We start from the raw sequence: 26,401 nt of genomic DNA, 5'->3' as shown, positions 1-26,401 counted from the left end.
TGCAGTCTGTGTTCTGGCCCTGCCTCCGCCAAGACATCCATGTAATCCCCGTCCTGGCACTACCTCTGCCAGCAGATCCTTGTAATCCCATCCTGGCACTGCCTCCTGAAGATCACTGCGCCATCTGCTGGGGAAACAAAAAGGTCTTTGGAAGCAAAAGTGAATATGTACATCAATGATTCTCACAGAAGCTGCAATCTCAGTTGTCTACATTGTTGAATGTGATTAAAATGAGTCTGCAATATTTAGCCTCCCCATGCCTGTCGCATACCTCCGCCTTCTTGTACCTCCCTATTCCATGGTCTTCAGCCCACCTTCCAGGCACCCCTCTTCAAACACTTTTGTGTTTACTGATGTCAGATTGTCACTCACATTCACACAGGTACACACCTTCTCATCTTCCCTTTGTCCTCATACCCAACCCCAATAATCTCCTTAAACTCACGCCTTATTGTACCTCTTTAGAGGACAGATCTGACTGCCTTAATATATGAAGGAATTAGTGAGGCTTCCCTGTAGAGCCTCGCCATGCAGGTGCCCACTGCATCACCCGCAACAACTCCGCTGAGATGCAGTTATAGTGAAATGGCCACTCAGTCAGGGCCCAGCAGTGATGGCAGAGCAAGAACAAATCTGCAATAAGTTACAACAAATCTGTGCTCATTATAAATCCAGAATTGTGGGCGGTCATCCTTGAATTTGCCTTTGCTGTCTTTTCTGCATAGAGAATACCCTTGCAATCCAATATTGTTGCCTGTCCTTCTGTGGAGTGTCCTTGTATATAATGTTGCCGCCTCTTCTCCCATAGGATACTTTGTAATCAAATGTCCCAGAGAAGATCCTTGCAATCCAATGGCACTTCCTCTTCTCCCATACAAGATCCTTGTAATGCACGTCTGCTGCTTGTCTTCCAGTGACTGGTCTTGCTAGGCTCCACCTACTATGTTGTTTTATATATTTGACTGATTATCTGCACTTTAATCACTTACGCTCCATGTTGAACGCTCCTTGCCATGTGGCTTCTAAACTTAATGACCTAATAATGCTTTTTTTTCCTTTCAGATTCACAATGGTCCACCACATGAGTCTAACTTCGGGTATTCTTACGCCAAGAGAATGGTAGATGTGCAGAACAGGTACTGACCTAACACTGCAGACATGGACTGGGTGCTATGGGACACTCAATATCAATCGAAGTGGGGGGGTGGTTCACATTGGCTTGTTAACAATTAAGGGTTCTTTGTGTACATGTTATAATCAAACATACTTAATACTGGTGAGATATTAACTTGCTGTTAGGAAGCAAGGAGAGCCAGCGCCTTATGCTACATACTTGCAGGCTACCCAAAAGGCCTGCATCGCACTTACTAAGCTGCTTGACCTTCAAAGGCTGTGTAATATCCTGTCTTCTTGCCTAGCCTGGTGTGGAGTGTGTGACTTAATTAGCATGAGTGCTGTGTCCCTGTCCCTTTCAGTTTGGTGCTTAGAGTTGAGCTGGTTAACTCGTAGCTCTTTGTGATATACCTAACCTTGAACTAGTTCCTGAGTAAATATCTGTACCTGTTCCTGCTTACTTCCTGGGTCTCCTTACTGGTGTGCAACTTTTCAATGTAACAGGCTGAAAGTTCTGCATTCTTCTTAGTCTGCCTCCCAGAATGCATGTGACCCCAGACCTACATGCTCTTGGCTCCCTGTAAGGCAGAGAGTCCCCTTTAAAGCACTAGTTTTAGTCCACAAGGTACTTCATCATACAGTTGCACGCAGCCTTGGGGCAAGAATCAGCTTGTACGCCCCCTCTAGAAACCTGCGGTCAGCTAATAGCCTTCTGGCTAGGATCCCTAAGAATCCCTGCACTAGAATTGGAAGACAGCCCTTCTCCTATCTTGGGCCATCTGTCTGGAATTAACTCCCTCTGGAGTTACCCCCTGTGGATGATGTCTGTTCAAGAAAATGCACAACAAAAAACAAAAAGGGGCTTTTTAAGCAAGAATAAACTGTCCGACTACATTCCTTGAGGTGGGCAATAAGCGCAGTGCTGGGACACTCCTTTGAGTAGCTGTGCGCTTTAAAAGTTGCTTTCATTCATCCAAAATCCAAACAGTTAAGTATTTTTATGTGGCACCTACATCTTCTGCAGCATTATTCGCTAACCTAGGACAAGGGCGAAGAGTTTAGCCCTCCCACCTTTCAGATGTTGGCCTATTCATGTTCATTTGACGTCCTTCACTACCATCTCACCAGTTTACAGTGGCATAAGCCGTGCTTTACAAATCCAATAACATAATACAACAGAGTTGTTTGAACCAAAAATACCAATCGGCGAAACACAAACAGGAACCGAACAACCTGCATTTTCCTACTTCCATTTTGTTTTTCATACATAATTAACTACTCTTCCAATTTAATGTTATTTTTTTTTAGTATACGTCTTCTAATTATGTCTTCCTTAAGGGGTCTAGCTCTCATGAGCAGGTTAGAATCCCATATTTGACGCTAGGGACCGTCTATCTTGTGAAAAGCACAGGTTAAGTAGCACTGCATCTGTAGTAAATGGGATGCATTACTATGTTGTCTTCTGTGAATAACCACCTGTCCTCAATATAATCAATTCCTTGAAGTCTCCCATTTTCTCTTCAGTTTCCATAGATCAGGTTGATGGGTGGAAGCAACAGAACTAAAAGTGCAGTTAGTGCCTTTCTGACACTCACCACCCACTCACGCCCGCAGTTTTTTACCCTGCTTTCTTTCCCTTCCTTTGGCTCAGTCTGTTTGCACCTCCTCCTCTGTATAATATAGCGGACTTTCTCTTCTTGTTTCCCCGCTCCCTGACTCAGGGCGTACTTTCAACAGCATGGCTGCAAGTTCACCTCTGTGATTCCCACCAATATCTTCGGGCCGTACGATAACTTCAACATTGAGGACGGACATGCCCTTCCAGGGCTCATCCACAAAGTGTACCAGGCGAAGAGTAAGTATTTAAGTTAATGGATGCACTGAGCAGGTGGTAAATTAGAGCAGGTGCTTCTCTGTGAGGTGGGGGGGTGGGGAGAGGGGGGGGGGAATCATGATGCAGGTTTGGGGATGGTCAGGGAGAGAAGGAGTAGTGCCCTGGGCGGGGTGGATCAGCATTGCATTTTCCCACTTCCACTAGAAGGAGGTTAGACGAGGACAAGTGCAGTGACTGAGCTGCTATTGCAGTGAAAACCTCATTGATTTTTGCCAGCTGGAGTTTCCAGCCAGTAAAATGTAATTAATTGCTTCTGCACACGGGCTTGAGTGATCCCGTGCAATTTGTTCGGGAGAAATTTTCTTGGATAATGCATTGCTATTTGTGGATGTTGGGCAATTTAAACCTCTAGAAGACGACATGTTCGTTGCATTAGAAAGTTGCAAAACCATGAGCATGTACAAGTAAAAAGAAAACCATTATTATTTTAGGATAGTCTTAAGAAGTGGTTTTCAGTTTAAACTTTTTCTGGAAACATGTTAACATACAGATAACTAACAGATGTTGTTTGAAATGTCTGCAGAAAATGGCACCGCACTTTCCATTTGGGGTACAGGGAAACCCCGAAGACAGTTCATCTACTCCTTGGTAAGTAGGTGTCTGTGTGTGAGTTGCCATCGCTGTTTTATATCGTTGAAGCAGATCCTCCATCTTCCATTGCACTTGCCACATACTACCAGAGCAGCAAATCTGCAGTCTCTTATCTGCGATCCAGTCTGTATCTGCTTTCTGCATCATATCTGAGTGCGCAACCAACCAATATGACCCCTGAAAACACAAGAGAATGAACCCACAGGAAAAGACCTCTGTGATGCCAAGGACCCTTAAGGCAAAGTGTAAGAGTCATTTACTGGCTGCAACTCTTGTTTTACTTTTGTAGTTACCACTGCTACTATGCATGTACTACAATCAAATGCTTCTAGCGTGCCTCGCTCCAGGTCGTTACAGATGCTGCTTCCAGGCGTGGACTATTGTGTGATAACTTAATGCATTCTGGGTCCTGTGGTCTTGTTCTTCCATTCAGCTAATCAGACTTACACACCACCAAACAATGAGTTATATGTGAAACGTTCAGGACTGGAGAAAGCATCTGTAATGACCTTGAACTCCGTGGTCAGCCTAACTGTGTTTAGCAGTCGGTAGGCTGATTGTGGAGGTTCAGCTGGAATCTTGTTAGATAGGGTGAACTGGAAGGCCTAGAGTATACCACAGTATCCACCTGTTCTGAGAGAGGTCATTGTGTTTTTTTATTTTATGATGAGCGATGAAATATAATAATGCAACATGGCTACTTGGCATTCTGATATCACTAGTGCACATGCAAACACCTGGCTTAAAGCGAATTTAGTAAGCCTTTGTGAAGAAGTGGGGGAACAGCACCCCTCTTGCCTTTGGACAACTTGATGCTAGCTTTTGTTTGCCTCAGGTTGCAGTTGAGTGGGTACAATCCAGGGATAAATCTAACAGACTTCTCTTGCGGTACATTGAATCCAGCTGGCAGTGACACTGGCCCCAATGGGCAGGACAGACGGTGCAACTCCGTTGTACTTTGCTCATCTGTCACATCTCCCCAACTCACTTGTATACTGAGCTGACCGATCGGGCATGTGTGCGGGGGATGGGGAGTAGGTGATGGGGGAGAGAGAGGCCTCTTCATCTGCATACACTGCCATTCAGATCTGAACTGACTGCAGGTACTGCCCCAAGTATATCGATGAAGAGCATTGTTGGGGTGCTTAAAGCCCTCGAGAGAACACACCTTTGTTCAGCATTACTCCAGTCCGATATGTAGCAGCAGAACAACAGCACACATTGCATTCATGCTGCAGAATGGATGTTGCACTGCTCCGCCAGCTCCAAGTAACTTGTACACAATAGGGTCATTCGAGGCTCAGCTTTGGGGTGCTTCTTCTGCAGATCCTGCTACTTGGGTATGATCCTGCCCATGTGCTGCCTTGGGGATAACACACCATCCAAGGTGATTACGGAAAAATGAATTGTCTCAACGCTGAGGCCTTTAGTGGACACATTCTGCCATATCCCATTTTGCAAAAAGTCTTATTTCTTTACTGGATTGTAAATGTTCTCAAAAACGGTTATTACCAGACAATTAAAATAGGTTTTAGTTAAATTTTTTTATGAAGGTCAAAAGGTTGTTGGAGCTGCAGAAGAGCTGTGAAGGCTAACCCATAACTGTCTCCAGTCGCTTAAAGTGTCTGCTCTTGCATTTTGTTCTAGGGGTTGAGAGGAGGTTGAGTTGTTAGTGGAGAGGTCTGAGGGTGCTGTATTTCTTGACTTTGTTCCATATCTATGCTGGTGTGGGCCTTCCAGATTTAAACGTGAGGCAGAGTATTTTGAAGGCGGTTTATCTTTCAGTGCGGCCAGAATATATTTCTAGAGTGGTGGATGATGTTCCATCCCACAGATGAGGCAAACTGCAGCATTTTGTACTTGAACCTAGAATATTGAATGCTCAAGAGCCTTGTAGGTTCAGAGGTTAAAGATGAAGCAGGAGTAACCACTTCTCAGTCCTTCACCAAACAAATTATTTCAAGCTGGTCATCTTTCTTCTCAGTCCAAAGCCGATGCGGAATAGTTACATCAGTTGTTATAATATCAACCTAAATGTGGTGTGTGAATAAAGTTAGAATTTTTGCACTTCAGTCCGCATCATGATCATGTTCTGTCCTACGAGGGGACCTTGTAGCAAAAGTAAATATTTTTTGCCTTCTGTATTGTGTTGGAGCCAACCTGTTCCAATTCAACTACTTTGGGATCAAAGCTGAACCCCAGCCTTTACTGTTAGAGAGTATCTTCCATATCCTTTCCCATCAAAGAAATGATGCAGCAAGAGTTTCCCTTCACAAATAGCTGCAAAACAGAAGAGCACTTGACCAGACAGAGGCTTTTGTGTAAGACGGACTGTTGAAGTAGCAGCTTTTTGTTGGGTTAACGGGGTAGGGAACTGGTGACCAGCACAATCTGTAGCCAGAAGCACGTGGTGCAGCACTGAACTGTAGAATTGCCTAAAAAAGTGTGGGCAGAGCTGTCCTTAAAAGTCCTCCAAAAAGTCCATAAGAATTTATAGATTGTCACTAGGACTCTGTCAGTGTTAGTCTATCAAGCAGATATTAAATAGGAGTAGTTCTTGTTCCTGTTCATTTTTAGCCAAAGAAAAAACATGCTCACCAGGCAACCTCATATTTGAATGTGCATCTGAATGTCACATCTCCACCCCCATCATTCATTTGGGCTATTAAACCTATTTTTTTTCAATAATACAATGAAGGTATCTTAGGGCAAGAAATTAGTTTCAACAAAGCTGTTTTCCATTCCCTTGCAAACCATGCTCCATCTTCGTTTTCTTCAGCGATATATTCCTACTAAGGAGAAATGCAAGTCTTTGAAGAAATGCTCAGTTTGATATTGTAGATAACTGGCAGAGAGCCTTGATTTTCATGCTAAATTCATAATGTCTCAGACAGTCAGCGGCGGCTCCTCAGCTAAGGCGGAGGAGCGTCACCCCCCTGCTTTATGCAGTGGAAGAAAGGGAAAATTAAAATGATAATAACGTAACATTATTATCATTTTATATTTCCTTTAGAGCACAGTTAGGACAGGGTGGGGCTGGGCTGGAAGAGGGCTATGTGCACATAAGTGCGCATGACGCTTTGGCTGGCCATGTTGGGCAGGCAAAACAGTCATGCGCACTTTGCATTTCTCCACCTGGCTGTATTGAACAGCTGGGAGGAGAAAGTGCACAGGGCCTTACTTCCTGTCTGAGCGCCAAAGCACGACGCTCAGACCAATGAGGACGTTGCTGTCATGTAGTTGACAGTAGCGTCGTGATTGGAGGGGAGGCTGGAAGCCTGTGTGCTCCCGGGAGTCCAAGGAGGAAGGAGAGACAGAACCGTCTCTCCCAATATCAAGGTAAATTGTGGTGTTTTTTTTTTTTGTGTTTTTTGTGTTTTTGTTATTTTTTTTTTTTTAATACCCTGTCACCCCCGTTGACAAGTGGCAGGCACTGCAGACAATGGATGCATAGTTGAAGTGGTATTGGAAAACGGGATTGCTTTACAGTTCATAAACTTCATCTTCAGTTCTTGACACCTTCTCTTTACTGATAAATACATCACTCTCCTTCAGTCATCTGAGATTGACATCTGTCAGTTGTCTCTGAATTGTCAAACTATTATGAGATTGCCGTTATTTTTAAGAGAGGGCTTGCACTATTTTGTCTGGTTCACACATGCATTGTTCATATAATATCCATGTTTGATGGCATGTGTGGCTGTAGATACACATGCTCTGCATACGTCTGAGAACTAGTATTTGGTTCGGAAGGTTGCAACTTTTTTGTCTTCGAAAAGTCTTTCGAGTCATGAGGTGTAGTGATTCCTCCTTTTGCTGGTAATGCGAATGGACATTGATTCCATTTTTAGATTGTTTTCTTCTACTGTCGGTCTGGCTGTGTTTCACTGAGCTCCGGGTTGAGACCATCTTTTCGGGCTCTTTCCATTCGCTGTCCACAACTTATCGTATGTCTTATCGAACATGCACCTCCATCCTTTGTGCTTCGAAACCAGGAAAACATCACCCGTTGGATCAACATGCTCCGACAGAGGTCCTCTGCGCTGTGCCCTTCGAGCTGCCATTTTCTTAATTTGTCGGACTCCCTTCCCTTTATATCCTAAGTGCCACACATAGCTCCTGCGTACCAGCCAGCACCAAGTCTGCAATCTGTTTGTCTCCCGACCAGAGAAAGGAGGACTTTGAGGCTTGCCAGTCCTTTCGCTCCAAGAAAACTCTACGGGACTGAAGAGCATGCCGAAGAGAAATGCAGTGATAAGAGATCGAGGAAACACCCGACATCTACGAACAACAGGATGTTAAGTCGGAGGAGGAAGAAGATCTGAAAGAGGCTTCTGCGGCTGAGGAGGATCCTTTTTCGATCGAGGACACTGAGTCCGATGTAGACACAGTCCTCTAGATGAGAGATTGAGAGCTATCCCTCCAGAGCAACGTACTGTGATTATAGATGCCTCCGATCTGCCCAGGAAACCACCACCTCCCTCCGAAACAAAGGCTACCAGGCCACCCCTGATGTCAGGCCATGGTCGGCTCCAAAAGACAGATTCGGATGCCCTGCCCTTGGGCTTGGCACCGAAACACAAGCCTAAGCTGACTGTCTCAGCACCAAGTTCAACTTCGGCAACTTCGGCACTGACAGCCTCAGGCTCACAGTGACCACTGACCACCTCAGCGACTAAAAGACCCTCGCAAGCAGCCTTGGCACCAAATGTTTCATCTCTGAGCGCAGAAGCAACCAAACCATCACATTCAGAACTGAGCCTCTCAGTTAAGCCTATTCTCAATAAAATGAGAGCATCTCAATGCTAAACAGAAACATGTCCATATACAGCCAAAGACTGGCCATATCTTGTTAAAGTCTGCTTTCTTTTGCAGAGGCCCTTGATGTACCTGTGCTTGCTGCCAAGAAGAAGAGGATGGATAAGGACTCTGTTACTCCACACCCTCCTGTACCTGCCTCTCTTCCACCACCAATACCACCTCCACAACACTCATCTTCACCTCCTCATTCACAGGGTTACCCACATGACATCATCCCTCGGGGGTCTCCCCAGTCTTTTACGGGTGATCGGGAAACAGACAAACTTTCGATTTGCCCCAACGCACAGACCCTTGGTCAATCTACAATGTTGATCCGCACACTAACACAGACGTCTACCCTGCTAGACCGTCTACTCCAGATGATACCGCATCTTTTCAAGAACTAATCAGTCGGGCAGCCACATCACCAGGTACCCTTAGATAAAGAGCCTATTGGGGATGATTTCCCGTTTGAAACCCTCTCAACCTCTCACAGGCCAACACAGTACCTCCCAATGCTCAAGGGAATGCTGGGGTACTCAGGCGACATGTTTTAAGATCCAGCTAGGGCATACTTCAGTAACTCAAGCATGGAGAAGAAATATAAGGCTTCTCTGTCTTATCCCATTTTTATCAGAGGCTAGATTCCCCCTGATTCACTGGTGGTCTCCAGTGCTGGAAAGAAGGCCAACACTCAAACCGCCATGATGCTGCTCCTCCTGACAAGAAGAGCATGCTTATAGATGCCTCCAGGAAACGGCTTTACAGCCCAAGCCACCAACTGTTGACATATAACGAACACCCAGGGGCTGTTAGCCAGAGATAACCGCGCCCCCTATGGCGATATGGAGGAACTCCTCCAATACCTCCCAGAGGAGCACAGGAAGAGATGCCAGGAGATAGTTAGCGAGGGATAACTTATCTCCAAAAATTAAATCCGGTGTGCTTTGGATTCCGCTGACACAGCTGCCAGAGGTATTAATACTGGTGTTCTTTTACGCTGGCATTCATGGCTATGTATATCTGGTTTTAAACCAGAGGTTCAGCCGACCATACTGAATGTCCCCTTTCACAAAGAGCACCTCTTTGGCCCGCAGGTCGATCAGGCACTCGAAAAAACTGGGTGGCTTAAAAACCCCTAATGCACGTAGGTCCTTTCACCGGCCATCATATAAACCGGGCTCCAAGACCACAACCACAGAAATCTTGTCTTCCGATCATTGGAATCAAGGTCAGCAGTCTGCCCTTATAGGTTTCTACAGAGGCACATATAGGGGAATCAACACAAAAGGAAAAGGCAAAACAACCTCACCACGTAGCTCTTCTGCTGCCACAAAGCAGTGACGACTTCTTCCCCCTGACTACTCAACACCTGTCAGGGGACGTGTACAGCAATTCCTTCCTGCATGGCAAAATATAACAACATCAGATCAAAGGGTGTTGGATATTATCCAACATGACTGTTTGGAGCTCCTTGCCACACCTCCAAACATTCCCCCTTGCACTCGGACTCTCCCCAGAACATCTCATCCTGCTCAGACAGGAGGTTCAGACTGTCCTACTCAAAGGAGCTTAGAACCCATTCCTGCACACCATGGAGGGACAGGAGTATGCTCCCTGTAGTTTCTGATTCCCAAAAAACGGCGGATCATTAAGGCCGAATCTAGATCTGCAGCTGTTAAATTATGACATCCCGTCAGAGCATCTTCACATGGTAACACTCCAGGACATGATCCCGCTCCTTCAGCAATGTGACTTCCTCTCAGCATTAGACTTGAAGGACGCCTGCTTTCACATTCCTTTACTCCTAGCACATCACAAATACCTCAGATTTGTGATAGCAGGCAACCACTGCCAGTTCAAACGTCTCCCATTCAGGGCATCTACTGCACAACGGGTGGTCACAAAATGTCTTGCGGTGGTAGCAGCACATTTACGCAGGCAAAACATTCACGTCTTTCCTTATCTAGATGACTGACTCATCAAAGCCAGCACTCTCACACTTTGTCTAGATCACATCATAACTACCATAGACGTGCTGCATCAACTAGACTTCACTATCAATTTCCAAAAAAATCTCATCTTCAGCCTCTTTAGATTCAGCCCTGCCTCGGAGCTGTTCTAGACACGCAGCTGGGTTTAGTATATCCTAGTGCAGCAAGAATACAGACCTCAAACACAAATATTGTGTTTTCGCCCCGATCAGCAAGTCGCAGTCAGATCTTTCATGAGACTACTAGGTATGATGGCCTCCTATATCGCCATAGTACCAAAGTCCCGTCTCCACATGCATCCATTGCACGAATGTGTAGCATGTCAATTGTCTCAGTCCCAGGGTCATCTGGAGGATCTAGTGTTGGTAAACAGCTGCACCCTTCTCTCTCTCCCTCTCTCTCTCTCTCTCTATCCCTCTCTCTTTCTCCCTCTCTCCCTCTCTCCTTCTCTCCCTCTCCCTGTTGAAGGGGAGGCCTTTTCCAGACCCTATTCCTCAGGCGCTTCACAGACAGGATGAGGTGCTCACCTTAAGGATCTCACAGTCTGCACATCAGCTATCGAGAACTTCTTGCTGTTTAGCTGGCGCTGAAAGCGTTTACACCTCACCTGACCAACAAAGTTGTCCTCATCTGCACAGACAACATGACAACCATGTATTATGTGCAGAAAACATGGGGGGGGGGCACATTCTCTGCAGCTCTCTCTCCTATCACAGAAGATCAGGCGTTGGGCCATTTGCCACACTGTCCATCTACAAACGGAACATCTTACAGGGGCAAACAACAATTTTGCCGACCTCCTCAGCCAGATGTGGCAGCAAGTCCACGAGTGGGAACTCCACCCATAAGTCCTGTTCCCCTACTTTTAAAATTGGGGGTTCCCGGACATAGACCTATTTGCAACAAACGTAAACACAAAATGCCTAAACTTCGCTTCCAGGTTTCTACACCCTCAGTCCAAAGACAATGCCCTATGGATGAACAGGTCAGGAATATTTGCTTACACTTTTCCACCTCTCCCTCTCCTGATTCTGGTTCGAAAGCTAAGGCAAACATTTCTCACATTGATTCTGGTAGCTCCCACATAAGTCTGCAAGAAAACAATCAAACAGTGGAATCCATGTCCATACGCATTACCAGCAAAAGGAAGAGTCACTACACCTCGTGACTCGAAAGACTTTTCTTAGACAAACAACTTGCAACCTTTTGGACCCAACAGTAGGTAGAAGTATGCAGAGAATGTGAATCTACAGCACTACATGCCACAAACAGATGCTTACTGGGTAAATAACATTTTCTTTATGGTACTGAAGAACTATAGAAAATAAATGTCAATAAAGTGTTATATTGTTTTTCATATCTCTGTAGGATCTTGCAAAGCTCTTTATCTGGGTGCTTCGGGAATACGATGAAATAGACCCCATCATCCTTTCAGGTGAGAAATATCAAGTGTAGACAATTACTAAAAGTTGTAACAGCAAATCCAGTTTAAAAAAAAATGTTTTTGACAACTTTTCAGAGGGCAGCATCAAAGCATGTATTTGTTAAAGTGGGTTGAAATAGGCATTGACACATCACCATCAAGAAGAAAAGTGGATGAACAGCTGAAAAAACAATCATCTGTGGGCAAAATAAGAGTAGGAGTCTTACTCAATGATCGGAACAGCCGAAAACTTGGTGAACTTAACTCCTTTGTTCAACCGGGTACCTATCTCTTTTCAATAGAGTATATGTTCCACGCTTCTCACTGCCTAATATAGATGTATGGACTGCTGGCATCTATTAAAGTCACATGTTCGTTTGATGTTTCAGTTCTGTCTGTATTTAAGAGTGCCTGTCTCTCTTTCTTTCTCAATTCAAAGAGTTGTGCTCAGCATGAGACCCTGTTTCAGCTGTGCAACTAAGATTCTCTACAGAAACCTGTGGGTTGAGGTTATTCAGATCACATGCTCTATTGCCTGTGAATCTTTGTTGCTGAGACGGAAATTCCCTGAAAATGTAAGTTGTTTCTTGGCTTATTTTCACCACCTTGTACTTTGACTATGATGTGATATTGATACAGTTTATAGTAATCTCTCTAGTTCTGCTTGTTCATTAGCACCTTCCATCAAGGTGATATTATATGAGTATATTACTGGTTGTGTGGAGTATTTTTGTCAGTGACTGTCCCAAGGTTCTTGGCATGTGGCATAGGGGTAAGTCTCAGTCCTAGCTCTGTTAACTGCCAGGTGGGGTCCCATGGTGAAGGGCTGTTCCTGAAGATCACGACTTTGGTCTTGTTGGTGTTCAGCTTCAGACAGCTGGTCTTCATTCAGTGGGCAATGCCAGTCGTCCACGCATTGAGCATGATCCGGGTACTGAGTGTCTTGTTCGTGAGGGAGATGGTGTTGAGTGTTGTCGGCCTAAGAAAGGATGTTGAAGTTGCGGAGCAGATGATGCTGGCTGTAGGGATCATGTATGTGTTGAAGAGGGTTGAACTCAGGGAAGAGCCTTGCGGAATTCCACAGATGAGGTCGTGTGTGTCCTAGGTGTACAGTGCCATGCTGACTGACTGGGTCCTTCCAGTTTGGGAGGAGCTGATCCATCTGACTGCGTGTCCTTGGATTCCAATGTTGTGTAGGCATTGGATGAGGAGAAAAATATGTCAAATGCTGTGAAGAGGTCCTTGAGGATGAGGGCGTCTGTATCTCCTCTGTCCAGAGCAAAGTGGATGTCATCTGTGGCTGCGATGAAGGCAGTTTCCTTGATGTGGTTAGGTCTGAAACTAGACTACGTGGTGTCAAGCAGTTGGTGGCCGTTGATGTATTAATTGAGGTGTCTGTTGAAGATTTTCTATAAAACCTTGGCCCGGGTAGTGGCCAGAATAGGTTCATTAGTGCAGAGTTTGAAGTTGATACAATCAGAATATCAGCCAGGAGTTTGATCCAGATAAGAATGCATAGTTTCAAATTTGAGTGTTAGTTTAGTTGCTGCAGGCATTCACCGGATGCTATGACTCTGTTAATCATCAAAGGTAGGCAGCTCTCTTGTGCTGTTACGGAAAACTTCAGATATGGTTCCAGGTATGCACGCTTGTTAGCTTCATGGTGTGAAGGAAGAAAACAACAATGGTGGCTGTATGGTCATTTTCTCTGTAGAGCAAATCACTTTGTGTATGAGTGAAATAGTTTCATCGTGTGATCAGAAAAGAACCAAAGTTGCCTCACTTGTTCGTATCTGTTCCTAACTGTTGTTCATTCAGATAATGTTCCCTGGACTGAACATGGTCCGAGGCATGAAGGTTAGACACGCTGTATAGTACCCAAGGTAGGTCAGCAGAGTGGGAAGAGCTAGAGGACGCCTTCTCCCTTTAACATTGATGAAATCTTGAGAGTATGGTACACATAAGCTGCTGCCTTTGAGTTGTGTAGTAAGATTTTATGCAACAGCGAGATGGTGGAACGGCAAGGGCAAATGGTGGTTTGTCCACTCGCAAGGCTTGTGAGTCAGTGGTGCAACAGCTTTTTAGCCATATGCAGTGAAATTCTTCAGGTCTAGGAAAAAATCTCTGAATCTTTGGAGGAACCCCAGTGGAAGTTGACTCCTTGTTCACCCCATTTTCTCCCTTTGTTTCTGAAAGGGAGCTTTAAACTTTGGTGAATTAGTGGGGGCCTGTTTGCTTTGTGTAACTCATGTATGTCACCCATAGGGAGCAGTTCCTTGGGATGTTCTCTGAGGGTATTCAGCTGCACATTGTGATACAGGGGCTACCTTGCTTGCCGGTGAAAGCTACTACAAGAGCTGACCTGTTAGAGAAGCACACCCAAGGGCAGCTGTGTACTTGAAGTGCCTGTTGGTGCTGTCCATCCCACCTTTTTGCAGACTGCCTAATGAAGCCGGACTTAGCAGCATCTTGTTCAACATCAGAATCCCAAAGCCCTCAATTTTGCGTTTTGGCTAAACCTGTAATTGGAGTATCTCCATCTCCTAAGGAGTGTATGTCTATTCTTGAAGTTACACTCCACCCAGCTGCTACTGCATGTTGCGCAGCAAAATGGAAGCACTTTAAGCACTATTGCACTTCTCTACTTATTAGAGACCTTATAGGTAGACATCTAAAATGTGTTGCAAAAGCTTTTATCAAACTGTTAAAGTGGATTATTCTTTTGTGAATTACCGTTGCAACATTATGGAATCTAAACATAGTCCTTACAGAAGTAATAGGATTAAAGCTTGAACACATTTGTGCTCATTGCAACAGTTCATGTGGTCTTCTTAGCAGTCGTAACTTTTCTTGGACTTGGCCTTCTCTGCAGAGTCATCCTCAAACTTTTTGCCTTTACCCTCCTGTTTTCTGAACCTGTTTTTGTTAGTGTTTAGGGCGCTCTTCACTTTACCACTGCTAACCAGTGCTAAAGTGCTTGTGTTACTTTCTGAACATGATAAAATTGGCTTACACCGAATTGACACATTTAATTTACTTGAAAGTCCCTAGTACAGTGGTACTGCATGGACCCAGGGCCTGTAAATTAAATGCTACTAGCACTAAATGTGACACCTACATAAGTAGCCTCGTATATGTGTCTCAGCCCTGCCATTTCAGCCTGTGTACAGTTTTAAAACGATTTTTCAACCTGGCAAAATTTACCTTTTGCCAGGTCTAATCCTTCCGTTTTTTTTTAAACATATAAGACACTTGTAGGGTAGGCACTAAACAGCCTGTAGGGCAGGGTGCGTTGTATTTGAAAAGTTGATCATGGTTTTTTAACGCTTTCCATGTCCTGCTACAGAAAAACTTTCACATTTATTTTACACTACTCTGAGGCCTACCTCTCTCATAACATATTATTGGGTTACCCTATTACACTTAATAATTGATAACTCTTGATTGCAAGAGGGTGGGAAAGGTATGTCTGGTGTTTGAGGAGTTGTAATTTAAAACCCTCTTTAATGGTAAAATCAGATTTAAGGTCACATTTCTGAAAATGCCACTTTGAAAAAGTTTAGTATTTTGTTGTCCCAACCATTTGGTGCCTGCAAGCCTGTTCCTGGGTAACCTGGCTGTGTAGTCTAGCGACAGTAGGCAATGGAACAGGCTGGCTAGCGACAAACAACCTAGTCCAACCTGCTCGGCTGAGACACTTTCTATTAGGAAACTAAGGGGGTAATTTTGACCTCGGCGGTCTTTTTTCAAGACCGCCGAGTGCGGAAGACCGCCAGTGGTGGCGGTTTGCTGCTCGGCCTATTATGACTGTTGGCAGCTCTCCGTCCTTTTACAGACGGAGAGCCGCCAACAGCCATACTGGCGGGCGGCGGGGAAGTGGAGGTTGCGGTGTTCTGTTGGCGTGTGTTGTCGGCGAAGCAGCCCCCATGGCTCCCGTCCCCTCCCGGAGGATCGGAGGACCAGGTAAGTCGATCATCCGTAAGGGGAGGGGGGTGAGGGGGTATTGTGTGCGTGCATGGGGGTGTGTGTGTGTATGTAGAGGGGGTGTGGGAGTGCGTGTATGCTTGCAGGGGTGTTGTGTGTATGAGAATCAGTGCGTGTATGTCTGTAGGTATGTCTGTATGGATGTGTGTGTGTATGTCTGAATGTGGGTTTGCATGTCTGACTGTGTGTGTGGATGTTGGCATGTATGTCGGTGTGTGTGCGTGTATGTGTGTTGGTGGTGCCTGCGTGCGTGTTGTGTGTATGAGTGATGTTATGTTGGGGGTCGGGGTGGGGAGGGGGGTCCTGCCACCTTTAGGGGGTGGCGGGGGGGTAGGGGAGGCAGTCGGGGTGGGGGAGACCCCTATCAGTGCCAGGGAAGGAATTCCACTGATAGTGCTTACCGCCATGGATTTCATGGCGGTTTAAAACCGCATGAAATCCATGGCGGTCACCCGGGTCCAAATACCGTTGGCGGTATAGTGATGGCCGCCGGGCTGGAGACCATGGTCTCCAGCCCGTCGGTCATCTCCGCCCTGGTGGGCGGAACAGAGAACCGGCGGATGACCATGGCAGTAACCGCCATGGTCATGATACACACGGTAAAGACCGCCAGCCTGTTGGCGGTCTTTCTGCAGCTTCCCCACCGTCCGCCAGGGTCGTAATGACCCCCTAAGTATCTTCAAGCACCTTATAGCCTTGCTGGAAAACGACTCTAAGCTGCTACACACATTCCTTTGATGCCCTGGGTAGGCGTTATAGCAGCCAATCTCCTTAACTCTGTTGTGAGAGACAGATGACTGTAAGCACTTTAACTCTGACAAAGCACTTTAAGGTACTGCTTGTATTTACTTACCTCTGCTGCATTTCTTGTTTTCCCCAGGTCCATCAGATTTTAAATTCCGCACTTGAATACTTGTTTTAATGAGGCAGTTAGCCATTGTATTTTTATCTTCTAATGCACTTTGGGTCCTACTGATTTTATGTCTGTGTTTTTACAACTTGGATTATTGCAACATTTTATATTGTACAGATTTTCATTAATCATAAAATAAAGGTATTCTAGTTTAAAAGAAAACAAGAAAAACATTAGATTATGTGCAGATGGCCTTTGTGTATTCCTTACAGACAGTATCATAATAGAGGGTCTGGATGTTGGCAGGATGGGCACACTCACAAAGGATCTCACACCAGCCTATTGTGCACCCAGACAGACTGAGACCAGGGCAGGGAAGCTGGAAATTCTAAGCATCTCTCAGGCCTCAAAATCTACTCACCCACTCACTATGGCAAGACTTTTTTTTTTATCAGTTTGAGCTATTTTGGGGTCCTAATCATCCCTTCTAACAAGTTGACAAAGAACAGATGTGCTGTTCAGTCAGAAAGTGAAGGAGCAATAAAGACGCTTTAAAATCTTGTTATCTTGTCACATTTGGTCTGTATTCAGAGACAGAGCTCAAAAGTAAGTTTGTCTTCTTACAACTACTTTCCCTTCTGACTGCACAGTTCCAGGATTTTGTAAGGTGAACTGTCTAACCTGCTACACAAAGAGTGTGAAATGAAAGGCTGTGAGGGTGTCAGATGTTTCCTAACACTTTGCATCTAAATAAGTAAGTCAAATGTACAAACATTTCAGAATATATTTCAGTAGTTGTGAAAGCCCATTTTTTCTTCTTCTGTGTGATAAAATTATTTAATAGGATGAAAACAAATCGGAACACTTGACTTGGTGATGTGCTAATGATAAATATGTTTTCTGAAACCCAATTTTCACAGATTACTGTTAAAGCACTACATAGTTTTATCAGTAAAGCTGCAAATTAGTGTGAAGGATTTTGGACATTTCTTGGAAATTTACTGTCTGTAAATGGCAGTGCGCTACCACATTACGCTTGGTAATATATTTATTAAAAGTGAGTGTTTAAACATAAACTGAGAAACACTCCTGCCCTGATGGCAGTGCTAAGTAAGAGGCAAGTCATGGAACATATGTACGCTATATGTGGGCTAGATTCTTATTATACATGGAGCAAACTGTTTTATTTGTACAGCAGAAATGCTGAACTCACATTTGAAGGTGCAGTCACTTGAACCCACCAGAGTTGACTCAGAGAGCTCCAACACTCTTGAACCATGCACCTGGACACCACTTACTGTTCCCCCCCCCGTGGTGCCTCCCCAGTCCTGGACCCTTGGAACTGGGGATAAAGGTGCTCTGCCAGCCCAGCTCTGGCCCCAACACAACCAATGCAGCATGACGAAACTCGACACAGACCTCACGTTGCTCTGCCGAACTGCTGCTGCACAACTCCCAGCATCCATGACATGAGGTACAATTGTCAGCGGGTCCAGCCTGGTCCCTGCATTGTTCAGGAAGCTGCCAAGTGTTTGCCAATCTAAAAAAAACATTGACTAAAGGCAAAAATGTTTTTGGCCGCACAAAGCACACACATTACCATAGTACTCCTCGTGTGAAAGGGCAGCATGCTGTAACTCATTGTGAAGTCAGCCAGTGGCTGAATAAGCTAACGTGTTGCCCCTTGATGCATGCTTGAGTGAGTTGGAGAAAAGTGTTAGTGGCACAAGCACAGTAAACTGATGAGGTGTGGCCAAAAACTCCTTTAAGTGACTGTCATAGACTTCATTTTAGAAAATCTGAAAGGTTTTCGCTAACATTGACCTAAAAAAGAAACCAATTGTTTTTTCCATTGGCTGACAGCTTCTTGAATCTAAGGAAGGAAAAACCAAGAAAGAAGGAAGGAATTGAAAGAAGGAGGGAAAGACAAAGAAAGAAGGAGAGAAAAAGAAGGAAGTAAAGAAAGCAAGAAAGAAAAGGAAGGAAGAAGGATGGACACAAAGAAGGGAAGAAAAGAAAGCTAGAAATTGAAGCAAGAAAGAAAGAAAAAAAATAAAGAAGGCAATGAAAGAAAAATAGGAAAAGAGAAGGAAAGCGAGAAAAAAAGAAAGGCAGTAAAGAATAAAAAATGGAAGGAAGCAAGAAAAAAAATCCATGAAATAAGGAAGGACAAAGACAGGAACGAAGGAATGAAACATGGAAAAAATCAAGAAAGATAAAAAGAAGGAAATATGGCAAAAAAAAGGGTAGGACGAAAAAGGCAAGAAATAAAGCAAGGAAAGGGAAAAGAAAAAAGGAAGAAAACACAAAAAGAAAGGAAAATGGAAGGAAGGCAACAGAGAAAGGAAGATCGATAGAAAGGAACAAAGAAAGAAATATTTAAAAAAATAAAATAAAGGCTGATTTTCTTCCTGGGCAAAGTTTATTAAAGAACAGTTAGTGAAATTGAGTCTAGAATAAATGTTTTCTGAAGAATAGTCCACTTATGAATTCACATATAACATTGAAGCCTAATATTTGTGCACTGCGTGCATAGTAAAAAGAGGATAATTTTGTACTAAACAGTTCTAAATGTATGCCATCTGTTGTGCTGTGAAATACCAGTAGTCTGATAAACAAAGGACACTTCTAAAGGAATTTACAGCAGCATTGGCAGGAGACAGGAAATTATAAAATGTGGAACGTGGCCTGTGCTCACATGCAGTAGGAAGGTCCCACCTTCACTTCAGGCTCTTAACACAAAGGCAACAGAAAAGTAATTATAAAGTAAAAACAACAAAAACACTGGCACCGAAGGGAGTTACCTTGTGTGTGGATGTGCTGGCTGTGAAAGAGCAAAATGCAGTCACTCAAAGTAAGGTTAAGCAGCGGCTGAAATAGGCTGACTCTTCGCAATGTGCTGTTTGCTGTAGTGGGCGAAAGCAAAATATGAAGAACACAACAACAAACCAATGAATAAAAAGTGGCTGAAAGCCCCTTTAACTAAGTACATTATACATATAATTTTAGTAAAATCAAAAATTATTGGCTGACGTCTGACCTAAAAATCATAAGTCGATTTAGGAAATGGCCACAGAATGAAGCTGTGTACCATTGTAATATTTATCAAAATTCAAATTCAGTGGTGAGCATAGTTTGTTACATATACTCCCGGGATGATATTAGCAAAAATGTATTTTCTGTGCCTTAAAGCCTAGACAGTAATTCACCCCGGCAGGGTCTCCACCCAAGTTCTCTTGGAATGTAGGGGAGAGGGTGGGAACTACAGATGGTATCCCAACGACAGCATGTAGGGTCCAGTACTGTATATAACAAAAAGGGCCTTAGAGAGGAAGACCTTTGGTGGCAAGGTCCCAACCAAGCTTTCTTCAATCACAAAATAGGGAAGAACTTGCCTTGTGCCCTTTTTTTTATTTTTTTATTTAATAGGACAGTCCCCGGGTGGGAATTCAGAGCTCCACACAGACCGTGGGATCCCGGCATCTTAAAAAGACCCCCAGAACAAGGTTTCCTGGGAATGGTTGCAGTTGAGTTGGAACCCTAATCCAACCCTAAGACAATTCTTACAGCCGAACCAGCCTGTTTTGAGCATTTCCTGTCGGCTCACAGTAAACTCACGGGATGTGCTGCAAAAAAGGCCGGTTTGGCGATAGGAAGTGTTTTAGGATCGGATGGCTTCCCGCCCCCAGCATTTCAGGCCATTATTGGACCGGGAGGAAGAACAGAAGAGGAGGAATCTGTTGCGGTATCTACCTGGAGAAAGACTGAGGTCTGGGCATGCTTACCCTTGTTTGTACCCCAACTTCTCAGGTACCAGACTCTTGTGTCCTCAGGCAAAGGAAGAGCATCTTGGAAGAGGAGACAACAGACTAGTTGGGACTGGGAACAGTTCTGGAAGCCCTGGATGGAGAGAGCGGTGGAGCTCCTCACCACCTTTGAAAGCCCTAAAAGTAGCCAGGCAAGCGTTATCTGGCCAAATGTTATTCAATGCTTGGACAAAGCGAGAACCTGCCTTTGGCTGGATGTGCCCCGATGGGGAATTAGTAGTCCCGTCCTCGGCATGTATTCTGTGAAGTTCGTGAAACATTTGATTGTGTCTCTTGGAAGCATTCTGCTCCTGTTCTTGCAGCTTTTGTGGTGGGGGAGTGGTCTCTGGTGGTCACGTTTAGTAAAGCAAGTAATCTAACATGGGCTTTAATCTCCAGTTGTTTCCTATGTCTGTCTGACTTTTTCTTCAAAAATGAAAATATCCTGTGACTCCCAATTTGAGATTCTATTTATTTGTAATCATCAAATTAGTTTTCATTTTACTGAATTGCTTTAGGTTTACAGACTGAATTCTTGACTAATGTGTTTTCAGCGCTACTTGAATACTTAATTCCCATTTCTGTGTTTAAAACCTTGTCACTTTGTTTAATTACTACGAGGGATAAATCAAGGGTTTGTCATTCATACTGTAATATTCTAACAAAGCGCTGGCCTACATGTGTGAACACACCCTTGTCCTCTCCTCAGTTAATAATCCAGAGTCTAACATCAACATGTGTCGATCAGTCCACAAAACCTTTGAGAACCCATAACTTACACTTGATGACAAATGACCTCTTGTGTATTACATTAACCAGACACCCTCCGTTTGCAAGGCAAAGTGGCTTTTTATTGTCAATCCTCTTCCACCTTTGAAAATCCAATTTCTAAGCAGTGATAACTAGGTGGGTTGTTAAATATATTACACTTTTTATGAAGAGTAAGCACTGGCTCACTCCACACACAGGAGAGGATTCACAATGACTGTTGTTCGGATCATACAATGAGCTAACAGCTGCGCTGCAGCTACTTGGACACCTGCTCACACTTTCACGAAGCACTAGTATGTGCATAATGCAGACCAGGTAAGAAGCACTAGTTGGCCAAACAGTCTCCAAAGTGTTAGTTATAACCACCAGTGCTTTCACAAGGCCTCGGTGTAGAGGGTAATGCACTGCAGTATGGGCACAGGATGTGTTCTAAAACGACACATCATAGAAATATGAACATTACTTGTCTGTAACAATGGGTTTGCAGCACGTAGTTGTATACATTGACATGCGGGTAGCTAGTCTCCCTGGATGCTGGAATTTGGTCTAATTGTATCAAACTCTTTACATATCTATAGTTCGCACACGTATAAAAACCTACATTTCAATGGCGAGATATCTAATATAAGGTTTATTCACTGTGGATTTCGAGGATATGACTTTTTTTTTCGATGTACATCTGAAAGTGTAATATTCATGACCAGCCGCTAGGTGGCAGGCGAGTACACATCATGGGAATGCACAGCCCTATAAACTGCTGAAAGGTTGTCACAAGTATATGGGATAAATCGGGGCCATCCATTTTCATTGTTCTTGTATTTTCTTCAATTCCAGTCGGCGAGGAGGACGAAGTTTCCATCAAGGAGGCCGCCGAGAGCATAGTGAAAGCCATGGACTTCAAAGGCGAGGTCATTGTATCCTTTCATTAAAATCCGTGCGCACTGGTTGTGGACTTGAGCCCATGACCCACAGCGGGAGTGGGGGAGGGGGATGGAAATTCAGCACACAGGCAGTGTGACCGGTGACCTGAGAAGGACGGATTCCACTCTGATCACACGAGGCCTAAAAAATGCGACCACTATAAAATCGATGGCCTGCGCCACCCTATATGACTATTCTGAAAAAATATATATAATTGGAAACGGTGGTGCGGTCACATTCCCATCAGCTTTGCACATTTTGTAATTTTGTCCTCTCAGCATTACATTTTTAAAAAAAAAAATGTTCTTCTGTGTGCACCCTGTGTAGCTGGGCAAGTGCTCGCTACCAGCTTGGCAATTATCATCATGTAGAAATCCACTTCTCAGTTTATCCATTTTATAATTGGTATTCTAGGCTTCTGTGTGTCACATTTCACCAGCTCTTGAGAGGAATGCAATGAACCGCATTTAAGTATCGTGCAGTGTATGCATTTAAACAATCTCCAGTGGCACATGCCAGAGTTACAGTCCCCCACCCCCTCCCCCCAAAAAAATTAACACATCATCTTGCTTCTCATTTCTGAAGTGTGCCCCCAGTAAGCCGAGGCGGGTGTAGCCCTTCCAGCCTGTTTCATACATAGCCCTATGGCACTTGCAGCCGCTCACATTCCATCAGCTCGTTTCTGAAAGTATTCTCCTTGGCTGTAGCTAAGTGCATGTTTGGGTCTGGTTGCAGAGAAGCACTGGTTCTTGCCTTTTTTAGGTCATTGGAACTGGTGATGCCTCTTAAAATTACTGTTTGCTTTGACAAAAGCAAGTGTAAGTAAATTGCTTTCAGAGTGAAACCCACAAAACTGGTGTGCGAGCAGCAAATGGTGTGATGAGTGTAGGAGGCTGGACTGGCTTGTAGTGAGTACCAAGGGGTACTTGCACCTTGCACCAGGCCCAGTTGTCCCTTATTAGTGTATAGGGTGTCTAGCAGCTTAGGCTGATAGATAATGGTAGCTTAGCAAAGCAGCTCAGGCTGAACTAGGAGACGTGTGAAGCTACTACAGTACCACTTAGTGTCATATGCACAATATCATAAGAAAACACAATACACAGTTATACTAAAAATAAAGGTACTTTATTTTTATGACAATATGCCAAAGTATCTTAGAGTGTACCCTCAGTGAGAGGATAGGAAATATACACAAGATATATATACACAATAGCAAAAATATGCAGTATAGTCTTAGAAAACAGTGCAAACAATGTATAGTTACAATAGGATGCAATGGGGAAACATAGGGATAGGGGCAACACAAACCATATACTCCAGAAGTGGAATGCGAACCACGAATGGGCCCCAAACCTATGTGACCTTGTAGAGGGTCGCTGGGACTATTAGAAAATAGTGAGAGTTAGCAAAATAACCCACCCCAAGACCCTGAAAAGTGAGTGCCAAGTGCACCAAAGTTCCCCTAAGGACAAAATAGTTGTGTTAGAGGGAGAATGCAAGGAAAACACAAATCAGCAATGCAACAACGATGGATTCCTGTCTGAAGGTACCTGTGGAACAAGGGGACCAAGTCCAAAAGTCACAAGCAGCTCGGAGATGGGCAGATGCCCAAGAAATGCCAGCGGTTGGTGCAAAGAAGCTCTTACTAGGCTGAAGAACTGTGAATACTGCAGGAACGACAAGGGCTAGAGACTTCCCCTTTGGAGGATGGATCCCCCACGCCTTAGAGAGTCGTGCAGAAGTGTTTTCCCGCCGGATGGACGCCAACAAGCCTTGCTACACGCAAATCGTGCGTTTGGCGTTTTTGGACGCTGCTGGAGCCCAGGAGGGACCAGGAGGTCGCAAATTGGACCTGCAGAGAGAGGGGACGTCGAGCAAGACAAAGAGCCCTCACTGAAGCAGGTAGCACCCGGAGAAGTGCCAGAAACAGGCACTACGAGGATGCGTGAAACGGTGCTCGCCGAAGTTGCACAAAGGAGTCCCACGTCGCCGGAGACCAACTTAGAAAGTCGTGCAATGCAGGTTAGAGTGCCGTGGACCCAGGCTTGGCTGTGCACACAGGATTTCCGCCGGAAGTGCACAGGGGCCGGAGAAGCTTGCAAAGTCGCGGTTCCCAGCAATGCAGCCCAGCGAGGTGAGGCAAGGACTTACCTCCACCAAACTTGGGCAGAAGAGTCACTGGACTGTGGGGGTCACTTGGACGGTGTCGCTGGATTCGAGGGACCTCGCTCGTCGTGCTGAGAGGAGACCCAAGGGACCGGAGATGCAGCTTTTTGGTGCCTGCGGTTGCAGGGGGAAGATTCCGTCGACCCACGGGAGATTTCTTCGGAGCTTCTGGTGCAGAGAGGAGGCAGACTACCCCCACAGCATGCACAAGCAGGAAAACAGTCGAGAAGGCGGCAGGATCAGCGTTACAGAGTTGCAGTAGTCGTCTTTGCTACTATGTTGCAGGTTTGCAGGCTTCCAGCGCGGTCAGCGGTCGATTCCTTATCAGAAGGTGAAGAGGGAGATGCAGAGGAACTCGGCTGAGCTCATGCATTCGTTATCTGAAGTTTCCCCAGAGACAGAGACCCTAAATAGCCAGAAAAGAGGGTTTGGCTACCTAGGAGAGAGGAAAGGCTACTAACACCTGAAGGAGCCTATCAGCAGGAGTCTCTGACGTCACCTGGTGGCACTGGCCACTCAGAGCAGTCCAGTGTGCCAGCAGCACCTCTGTTTCCAAGATGGCAGAGGTCTGGAGCACACTGGAGGAGCTCTGGACACCTCCCAGGGGAGGTGCAGGTCAGGGGAGTGGTCACTCCCCTTTCCTTTGTCCAGTTTCGCGCCAGAGCAGGGGCTAAGGGGTCCCTGAACCGGTGTAGACTGGCTTATGCAGAATTGGGCACATCTGTGCCCAACAAAGCATTTCCAGAGGCTGGGGGAGGCTACTCCTCCCCTGCCTTCACACCATTTTCCAAAGGGAGAGGGTGTCACACCCTCTCTCAGAGGAAGTTCTTTGTTCTGCCATCCTGGGCCAGGCCTGGCTGGACCCCAGGAGGGCAGCTGCCTGTCTGAGGGGTTGGCAGCAGCAGCAGCTGCAGAGAAACCCCAGGAAGGGCAGTCTGGCAGTACCAGGGTCTGTGCTACAGACCACTGGGATCATGGAATTGTACCAACAATGCCAGGATGGCATAGAGGGGGCAATTCCATGATCATAGACATGTTACATGGCCATATTCGGAGTTACCATGGTGAAGCTACATATAGGTAGTGACCTATATGTAGTGCACGCGTGTAATGGTGTCCCCGCACTCACAAAGTTCAGTGAATTGGCTCTGAACAATGTGGGGGCACCTTGGCTAGTGCCAGGGTGCCCTCACACTAAGTAACTTTGCACCTAACCTTTACCAGGTAAAGGTTAGACATATAGGTGACTTATAAGTTACTTAAGTGCAGTGTAAAATGGCTGTGAAATAACGTGGACGTTATTTCACTCAGGCTGCAGTGGCAGGCCTGTGTAAGAATTGTCAGAGCTCCCTATGGGTGGCAAAAGAAATGCTGCAGCCCATAGGGATCTCCTGGAACCCCAATACCCTGGGTACCTCAGTACCATATACTAGGGAATTATAAGGGTGTTCCAGTAAGCCAATGTAAATTGGTAAAAATGGTCACTAGCCTGTTAGTGACAATTTAAAAGTAATGAGAGAGCATAACCACTGAGGTTCTGGTTAGCAGAGCCTCAGTGAGACAGTTAGGCACCACACAGGGAACACATACATGCACACCTATGAGCACTGGGGTCCTGTGTGACAGGGTCCCAGTGACACATACATATAGGCCACAACCTTATGAGTACTGGGGTCCTGACTAGCAGGATCCCAGTGACACATAACAAACATACTGAAAACATAGTGTTTTCACTATGAGCACTGAGGCCTGGCTATCAGGATCCCAGTGAGACAGTGAAAACAGTGACAAACACCCTGACATACACTCACAAACAGGCCAAAAGTGGGGGTAACAAGGCTAGAAAGAGGCTACCTTCTCACACAACCCCCCCCCAAACGAAGGACAATAAGGCTAACCTTGGCCAGTTGAGACTTTATTGTCTAAGTGGTGATAAGTAGAGAGTAGCTCTGCAATAGACTGGTTACTCCCTTTATCATCCACTATATGGTTACTTCCCTGTGGGGATGTAAACCACCCTGTTTGAAGTTTTTTAGCTAAGCAACAATGTGAAGATGTATTTTCAGAGTTTCTATCAGTAAGTTT

The 26,401-nt window shown here is 45.1% G+C and overlaps 1 protein-coding gene across 1 annotated transcript in view; it reads left to right on the top strand.

Moving 5' to 3' along the window:
• LOC138282900 (GDP-L-fucose synthase-like) overlaps positions 1 to 26,401 on the top strand; it is an 84,819-nt gene that overhangs the window by 39,498 nt on the left and 18,920 nt on the right. Inside the window, exons 5-9 of the mRNA XM_069220911.1 lie at positions 1,063 to 1,136; positions 2,835 to 2,968; positions 3,531 to 3,595; positions 11,761 to 11,827; positions 22,064 to 22,143. Coding sequence (XP_069077012.1) covers positions 1,063 to 1,136; positions 2,835 to 2,968; positions 3,531 to 3,595; positions 11,761 to 11,827; positions 22,064 to 22,143 — 420 coding nt within the window. The remainder of the gene's footprint in view (positions 1 to 1,062; positions 1,137 to 2,834; positions 2,969 to 3,530; positions 3,596 to 11,760; positions 11,828 to 22,063; positions 22,144 to 26,401) is intronic.

This window comes from Pleurodeles waltl, chromosome 2_2 (genome assembly GCF_031143425.1).
Source record: "Pleurodeles waltl isolate 20211129_DDA chromosome 2_2, aPleWal1.hap1.20221129, whole genome shotgun sequence".
NCBI lineage: Eukaryota > Metazoa > Chordata > Amphibia > Caudata > Salamandridae > Pleurodeles > Pleurodeles waltl.
The sequence above is the reverse complement of the archived record's forward strand: the minus strand, read 5'-3'. Positions and strand labels throughout refer to the sequence as shown.